General features: G+C 35.6%; 2 protein-coding genes across 2 annotated transcripts; both read right to left on the reverse strand.

The window, feature by feature from the left end:
* Positions 1–2,383: 2,383 nt before the first annotated feature.
* LOC124436560 (uncharacterized protein KIAA1143 homolog) lies at positions 2,384–3,728 on the reverse strand. The gene is made up of 2 exons (XM_046986510.1): positions 3,277–3,728; positions 2,384–3,172 (listed from the first exon to the last, which is right to left on the reverse strand). Exons 1-2 carry the CDS (start codon positions 3,533–3,535, stop codon positions 3,006–3,008), a joined length of 426 nt encoding a protein of 141 aa, XP_046842466.1. The 5' UTR covers positions 3,536–3,728; the 3' UTR covers positions 2,384–3,005.
* A 22-nt stretch (positions 3,729–3,750) lies between these two features.
* LOC124436559 (guanylate-binding protein 1-like) lies at positions 3,751–8,818 on the reverse strand. Its single transcript, XM_046986508.1, is given in 8 exon segments — positions 3,751–4,277; positions 4,393–4,679; positions 5,504–5,658; positions 6,725–6,997; positions 7,066–7,175; positions 7,177–7,343; positions 7,413–7,652; positions 8,177–8,818. Coding segments are annotated over 7 exon segments (1,695 nt in total). The 5' UTR covers positions 7,630–7,652; positions 8,177–8,818; the 3' UTR covers positions 3,751–3,791.
* Positions 8,819–9,328: the final 510 nt, after the last annotated feature.

Consider the following 9,328-nt stretch of genomic DNA (forward strand, 5'->3'; position numbering starts at 1 on the left):
AATAAAGGTAGACATGAAAGGTAGACATAAAGGTAGAGATAAAGGTAGACATAAAGGTAGACATAAAGGTAGACATAAAGGTAGAAATAAAGGTAGACACAAAGGTAGACATAAACATAGGTAAAAGGTGAAATAAAGGTAGACACAAAGGCAGACATGAAGGTAAAACATAAAGGTAAACATAAGGTACATATAGGTAGACATAAAGGTGAAGATTAGACATAAGATGAAGATAAGGTGAGATAAAAGTGACACATGAAAGAGACATAAAGGTAACATAAAGGGACATAAAGGTAGAAATAAAGGTGACATAAAGGAGAACATAAAGGTAAACATAAAGGTAGACAGGAAGAAAAACATAAAGGTAAACATAAAGACACAAAAGGTGACATGAAGGTAGACATGAAGGTAAACATAGAGATAAAGATAAATAAAGTAAAAAGAAAGGTAAACATAAAAAGTGGACATAAAGATAGAAATAAAGGTAGACATATAAAGGTGATATAAAGGAGACATAAAGGTAGACACAAAAGCAGATATAGGGAACATAAACATAAAGGTAAGTAACATAAGGTGAACATGAAGGTGAACATAGGTGAACATAAAGGTAGACACAAAGGTAGACATAAAGGTAGACATAAAGGTGAACATAAAGGTGAACATAAAGGTTAAAAGGTAGATAATAAAGTGACAAAAGGTAGACATAAAGGTAGACATGAAGGTACAAAAGGTAGACATAAAGGTAGACATAAAGGAACATAGGTAAACATAAAGGTAGACATAAAGTAAACATAAAGGTAGACAACATAAAAGGTAAACATAAAGGTAGACACAAAGGTAGACATAAAGGTAGACATAAAGGTAGACATAGAAAAACATAAAGGTAGACACAAAGGTAGACATATAAAGGTAGACAGAAAGGTAGACATTAAGGTAGACATTAAGGCAGACTAATGGTAATAACAAAGATTGACGCAAAGGTAGACATAAACGTAGATAAAGAGTAAAACACAAAGGTACAAATAAAGGAAGACATATGAAGTAAACATAAAGGTAGACATAGACAAAGTATACAGACAATTTTTCTGTACTTAGTAGCTAGAATCTCTGCCATGGAAAGCTACTGCGCAGGTCCTTGCTCTTCCTAAAACATATTATTTTAGGAAGGACAAGAATTTCACCAGGGGACCTGGCCACTGCGCCTCCGGTTACGTCATGGAACCTGACGTCAAAGTAAACATCTACATTGAATGTAATCATGCTTCCTTTTAATAGCTTTTGAGTTCCCTTGCCTGAGTTTTTGGCTGTTTTGATACAATGCGGACAATCTTAATCAAACTGCTTAACGAGATCACTGTCACCATCAAATACAGCTTTCATGGACATAGGCGTACGGGACTATCATTTCGGGGTAGGGGCGTAAATATTTCCCAACTCACAGAGAATGTTCCGCCGTATTTTCGCCCGACTAACCCCGTGCCCCCTGTACGCGCCTATGATCATAGATACATTCATTTATAATTTATCATAACAGTATATTTCAGGAGACTATTTTTGTGTGATGTTTATAAAAGACGTGCTGAATAGCCCGCGTGGCAACAGTAATAATAGTTTTGGTTTTAATTTGGTCATTAATTTTAGTGAATGTCATCGCTATGGTTACCATAATGCTACAAATAAAACTTGTAGCAACGTTGCAATAACAGCAACAGATTCCTTCACGTGTTCTATGTCAACGAGCGATATATACACGCAAGTCGAGTTGGCAAGTATTATGGTCCGAGATAAAGCAGGAAGATCAATAATTGGGGAAGTAAAAGGCTCATTTATGCAAATTATTTTGAAGCTATTGATATGCATAAATGAATGAGCCCCTATTAATGATTCTCGAAAGTCATGAGCCCCCGACATGATTTTCGAAAGTCACGTGATAAATGATGCATTGAAATTTTTGCATTAGAGTGGTTCGTTGATGCCGTTTACAGTGTCAAAATAATGCTACAATTTACATTCGCCATTACAAATGGATTGACTATGACCGATTGCTGCAAATACAACAATTAACAAAAATAACTGTCCCTTTAAAAGTGAATCTAAACACAAACCACCAACTTCGCCAACGGTGATGTCAATGATCACTGGTAAATCCAAATTTAAAGAAAGAGAAGAATGTCGTCACTATAGTGACACATCAACTAACCAGAGCATGGATATATTTTCAGTATTATATCAATATTATTTATCAATATTAATCATATCAATGTTTAGACAGACAGCAAGTTTTCCTTAAATTAAATATCAAGATTTTGTGTTTTTATGGGTATAGAGAGAGTATGACCATCAAAAATACTGGACATTCCCAACCAAACTCTATTGCATAAAATGAATGTTGAACATCAATTTTTTAATGAAATCATAAAGATCAAGCACTTGTTATATTTACATATGGATTTGCTTTGTAAATGAGTATTTCACATCATTCACAATGTAAATGCAGCAGTATGAGGTAATGATAAGGAAATTTTCTCAACAAGTTTTTTGCTTGGCACTCATAGATATGCATATGTCAAATTTGGCTATTAACTTGAGTGGCTTGAATTTTCAAGAGCAAACTTATAAGGCTCAAATTCCTAAAACAATGGTACAATTTCCAATCAGTTTACATATTTAGGCTAATAGTGTTTATAATGTCAAATTTGATGAAATTTGCGACCTATGTACACCAGGTTTTTTTTTATACAAAAGGGAAGTTATGCATCAACAACTAATAGTTATCTACACATCTTTCATCCTTCATGCATTTATTCTAACTAGCATTTGCTTCAGGTCAACAATTGGCATTTTTGTTTTGGTGTAAATGACTCATTGGGAATTTAATACTCACACAGACAGCAGTATTTGCCTTCTAGGAATTCTAGTTTGTAAATATTTGTGAGTATCCATGTTTGGTAATGGGGTATGAACCAAATTCAGCACATCTGGCTAATGGCCATCCATCTCTTTCTCTAGTCATTCTCTTCATCATCTTCGTCAAACGACAATAGTTTGCTATTTTTGACGGCTTTCACCTCGATCTTCTTCTTCTTTTTGTCTTTTCCAGCATCTTTTTCGCAGGATGACCGCTTCTCAGGTTTCTTGAACTTGGGTTTGTCCGTTTTGCTGTCCCAGCAATCTCAAGTAATAAAAATGGGTATTTTAATTTAGCTCCAAAAAACTTATATTTCCCTGACAATGCAGTAAGGATAGCTCGAAGATAGATAATATCTGTAGCTTTACCTCCCTCGTTATTGCTTTCTTGCTTTAATTTAGCGGCTTCTTCAGCGCTCAAATCTCCACTTTTAAGTTGAACAACCACAGGTTGTTCGTCCTCTTTTTCCCGCTCATTTTCTTCGCTTTCCTCTACTGCAGTCGGTTTATCCTCTGCATATTTATCTTTGATATCTGCTGGTTCTTTATAACCAACTCTTTCCTTGAATTTTTTCAAGAATGACGGCTCTTCTTGATCCACATATTTTACGTTTCTCCTAGCCGACATGTTGTATAATTTTTCATTGTGCCCTTCCCCCCCGGAAACAATCCAGGCGGGAAACAAAACAAACACTCCTCCTGAAGCAGAAGATATGTTTTAATTGCTAGTTAACTTATTTTGTTTCGCACTTTTTATAAATTTCAAATTCATATAATAATTTTTTTAGCTATTACTATGTTATGTACAAAAATATTAATATTACAAAACAATTCTTAAGGATGAAATATATAAATAATGCAATCTATTTGGCTATTTTATTAATTTATTCAATTTTGTCTGTGTCTGATGTGCCTGCTTCTAATTCTGGAGCGGCCATGCTCGACGTCAAAGTAACCGATTTAACAGCTTGACCAAACAACGAAGTTAACTGACTGACAGAGCCGACTAAAGAATCCTTCAACCAAGGCATGTAGTTCCCGCGTCTTTGCAAATCCAATTTGCGTTCTAATTCCATGCTAATTATCTCGACACCACTCCTAATGAGCATTTTCACACCTTCTAATGAGATTATAAATTCGCCTAGGACTTCTTCGCTCATCGGTCCCTTATTCGACGTATGTTGATAAGATTTTTCAAGACGAACTAAATCTCGAAGAAACGCCTTATAGCCACCGGACATGTTGTATTCTTCGTTGTTCAATCTTCTGTTTATCGATTGATATAGCGTCTTTATAAGATCAGAGCAAAACTCTTTGGAAATACGCTTATTTTCTCGCTCGTAATGTACTTTTAATTCCCATAACGATTCCTAGAAGAATGATTGAATAAATTAAGAACATTTTAATAAATTAAGAAGGCATTAATTAAGGTAATTTCGTAATCAAATAACTAGTTTTCGTGTAAAATATAAAATCACAACTTACGGATAGTTTATGTTCCATTTCACTTGTATTTGAAGCTTTTTGCAATACTTTATGTTTCTTAAATCTCCTTAGCGCATCTTCCCTCAGCTGACCACTAAAATCCTGTAGTTCTTCGATCGACATTGGCTTGATTAATCGTTCAGTCATCATCTTTTTATAATAGTTTGTAATGGCGTCTTTCTCTCGTATAAACTCCGCGTCAACAATATGATTAATAATACTCGGAATGCTTGGAGTACTGCCATTATTTAACGACGTGACGTAACTCTCTGCGAGGTAGTTGAAGTCTACAAAATACGAACAATAATAGTTCTTTCTCGAACACCGATTAACTATCAAGCATGGAGGAACTGGTGCGTAGATATTTAAGAAATAAAAGATGTTTACTGTGTTTGCACAAGCATATGCAAACCGAGGAGACCTTTGGAAGAACTCGAGGGCAGATCAGTGTATGCCTGAGACCGAAGGTCGAGGGTTGCACATGCTCGAGAGTTCTTACAAACGTCTTCGAGGATTGAATAAGCCAGTGCAAACACGACAAGTATCTTTTATCTTTCTAAAATAACAATAATGCAAAACAAACAAAAGTTTGAATATTTATTGAACGTGTATTCATGATTCATTTGCAAATTCTCTTTGATTGATTGATTCATTTGATTGGTTGAGCTCAAATAATTTTGCACAAACTGATGCGCAAACACAGCTCTAGACCAATCAGCGCACGCATTTCATTGTGTTTATTTTATAATGAGATATGATATATGAAAAATAATACATGTTCGAAGAAAATGAAAACACTTTTTAATCTTTTTTATCAACCTGGTGCAAACCCTCGTTCTTGCACCGATCTGTTCTTGAGTGTTCCCAAAGGTCTACTAAATTTTCCTAAGCTAGTGCAAACACAGTTAACATCGTTTATTTCTTAAATGTCATTTGGCCAGACAGAAAGAAATAAAACATAGAGCTCTCGTTGTTAAAATTTTTGCTCCACAAAGTGCCAATACATTCCTGCAAACATTTACTCCATCAACTGACATGCAAACAGAGGAACAATTGAGAAAACAATTTTGCTTTTGAACAAAGCTAAAGAATCAAAGATCTCATCACTTACAATGTCCAGTTATTTCGACGTTGTTGACGAATTTTAATGGTGAGTAACTTAAAGCATATTTGATGAAACGATGAACTTCGTCGAGAAACGCCGGACGGAACTCGTCCTCTGTCAACTCATCGAGCATTCCCAGTTTCTCTTCGTCAACAACAGGTCTACATAAAGATAAATCATAGTTAAGATCATTTGTAGCAGATAATCATTGGCAAATCTAACCAAACACTGTTCTCGAGTGGACCTCTGATAGGCGCCTTGTTCAATATAGTTTTCTGTGTGTGGTGGCTAGTTATTAAGACTAATGTGATAAATCAGGGCTAAGCAGTACCTACGTTTTGGTTTAATTTAAGATTTCTTTCAAAGTAATAATGAATCTATAAAAGCAGTATTCATGTATGCATAGGTGAAACCCATTATTTCTTACCGATCACATAATGATACAAAACCTTTGCCCCCCCCCCGGGACGGATGCAGGATTTGGGCATTGGGTGGCGGATGTGAAGAGGGGATAATGGAAGATTCTATTTGGAGAGATATTGCACAACTCTTACCTCTTTTATATAATTTAAAAATCATTTTTTAAATGACTATTTTTGAGCATCAAAAAAATTATAGCTTTCATAAGCTGTTTGTTTATTTGATTTTTTCTTCTTGAAAATCTTCGATGTTCTCATAAAAACCTCCAATGTGTTCTGTGTACAGCAGCGTGGCCAACATGCTTATTTAGTCCTGCTATGTAATTTTTTTGTTTTCAATCACTGTAAACACAAAATATTTTTAAAGAGATGAACTATGATTCTTTTGAAGTTTAGGTAGCAGAACCAAAACTCGGGGCTGGCTACGTCACTGTCAGCGTTTCATCCAGAGTTTCATTGGTTTATGCTTATCACCTTAAGAAAATTGCCTCGTTTACATTTTGATGCCGCAAATATTTTCGTCGTAAGTGAATTAACTAATGTGTATAATATTCGATAAATAATATCTTATCTAAAATACTTTCACTGGAAATGGGAATTAATTAATTGTAATAATGAACCACAAACAACATCAATACCTTTTTAAAAAAATCGTTTTAAGGCAAGGGGGTCACTTGTCACCCTGTCTACCCCCTAAACCCGCTATCCTCCACCCCACCCCCACATATCATGCTGGCTACGTGCCGGTTGGATCTGGGGAAAAAGAAAAGTTTTCATGATGCTATCAACTTGAATTGAGTGATTCTACCTTTTCAAAGTGAAACACTTTCTTGTTGGAAAGAATTCCCGGATCTTTTTCCGAACCTCATTCCTCTGTGAGTTCCGTGTGCCAGGTTTATCTTTTAGCGCATGCTCCAAATATTCGTCCGCTGTGCAAGTACGTTGATCAATTTTTAAACTAAGGCTGAAATCTCTCACGACCCAAATAAAATGCGGGGAGACGTCACCGGAAGTGCTATTGTCATCTGTATCCTCGTCACCACGACTGAGTTGAATAAATTCTATCATTTGGGTAACTAGACTAAATAGTAGAACATGGATGTCAGGAGACTATTTTCCATTACTCAAAAGAAGCAGTTGGATCGTTACCTGAGATTTTGAATTGTATTTTCATCAATAGCGTTCCAGCTATTATAAACAACACAACTACTGAGCAGGACAGCAAGTGCAAACACGTGAACATCCTGATTGATCCCATCTTCCTTTCTGTATCCCCAAACCCTCGCTATCCAGCACTACCAAACAATGTTCCCTATTATATGGATGATCCCTACACCAAACCCAGATCCCTTTTGTGTTTGCCTCGGTTGAGCCACCAATTGAAAAGCCAGAATAGCCAAATAGTCGATTCATCAAAAAGGATTTTCCTATTAAATAAGAGTGAAGATTTTCTGGTCATGAATATTCACTTCACTGTAAGTATACTGATGGTGTACCTGTTCTATACAGGCCTGCAATACTGATGACAACCAGCGGTTTTTCGATTCTCGCCAACATACTACGAGCCCTTGAGTTGACAACGAGCTTTCCATTGGCCGAGCTCTGTATCAGAGGGAGAGGTTCCTTTGTGTACGAGACGTCTTTATCACATTGAAAAGTAGTCTTGGATGGCATTTCGTCAGTAAACTCAGTTACGCGAGAAAATAAGTTCATAGTCAATGCTGAGCCTTTCTTTCCTGAATATATTTACGGCAGAAAGAACAAATAATACATATTATGAATCGGATGCAAATTTACATTCAAGCAAAACAAAATCCTTTAAATCTGAAAGTCGCTAGTCGGCCGAACGTGTTTTCAGTAGTTTATCTGTTTAGAGAATAGACTCATCATTTAGACTTACAGTTCTCCTCTTCACGTGTTACGAAGATGCATTTAAAGAGCACAATGACAATCTGGACTTTAGACTTTACTCGGGAAGGTCAACAAAATTGACACGACATGACAAAGTGTACGTGTGTAAGTTTAGAATGTTATGTATTTTCTCAATTCTAAAGTTTTAGCATGGAAAATGTAAATATGACAAACATGAAACAGTCTCGGTGAATAAAGATGTGTTTAGTGAGAGTTTTAACTTTCTTAAATTTAGGGCTTCTAGAACGAGCATGTTAAAATATACTGGTAATGTTAATTTCAATGTACACTGTCAATAAAGTTAGAGAAATTACAACGATAATTCCGATGTAGTATAATTAAAACTTACTGTTGAACAATGTCACACTCACAAATAGACTTAGCCGACTTTAGCAGAGCAGCAGAAGGAGGACAGATTGTCGTCGTTGTTCGTCGTACCACGATATCCCAAATTGTTCACATTTGCAACATGAGATGGATTTGAAGGAAATGAATAATTAATGACGATTCCATCGTCCGATCAAAGAACAAACAATATAACAGCGTCATTGCAATGTCTGTATGACGCATATCTGATTACGCATTTGAATAGCACAATGGCAGCCAGTCAACTCTATTTTCTCCAGTGGCGTGCGGTGACCGATTTTAATAGGCAAGCGCTGACAGTGATTCCACAATGCATTCAGTCATGTTGTACAGGTGTCGTGAAAATACCGAATTGTAGAAGTAGAACATAAAAGGATGAAAATTCCTATGCTATATATTTTATAGGAACATCAATCTTATTTATACCTTACATCAGTTACATGATATCTTGTAGTGACGTACATAACGTGCGTACATTACTCATCTAGATTCATGTATTAGCAATAGAGGAAATAGCCAATCCTACACTTACTCAAACGCGCTACTTAAACTTACGCACTTAACTTTATAATTACGTAAAACTACTCAAATTTCAAGTACATTATCCGCTGTGTAATAACTTCACCTTGTTTATCAAAATATATAAAAAGCCTGTAAATAAATTCTAACATATAGAATAGTCACGACTGTTGTAAATAACTTCTTTGCTAGTGAATAAAATAATCACAAAATTTAATAGCGTTCTAGTACATTGAAATCACGTTCAGAGCTCATACGCAAGACTTATATAACGCTAAAGTATAACATGCTACAGATAATATCTTCTACATACATAAATTAGAAATCTACTACTACTTTGAATTAGAAATCAGAACATTACCTTTCGCTCTCAGTCATCTTTTAATAAACGATAACATTAACGGCGTGAATAATTCGGATGTCCAATGTGTTGAATATACGAATATTATTCGTGCGCTGATATGTGTTTAAAATTGCGAGCGTACAAGACTGTTGACCAATCGCTATCAAGCGGCGCCCTTAGAAGCGCCGCTTGCCTTGGTTAATAAATAATTAATTTAATCCACTTAATTTAATCCACTTGACTCATCTTACAAGTGTAGCAAAGTGAAACCGA

Source organism: Xenia sp. Carnegie-2017, unplaced genomic scaffold, assembly GCF_021976095.1.
Source record: "Xenia sp. Carnegie-2017 unplaced genomic scaffold, XeniaSp_v1 HiC_scaffold_16, whole genome shotgun sequence".
NCBI lineage: Eukaryota > Metazoa > Cnidaria > Anthozoa > Malacalcyonacea > Xeniidae > Xenia > Xenia sp. Carnegie-2017.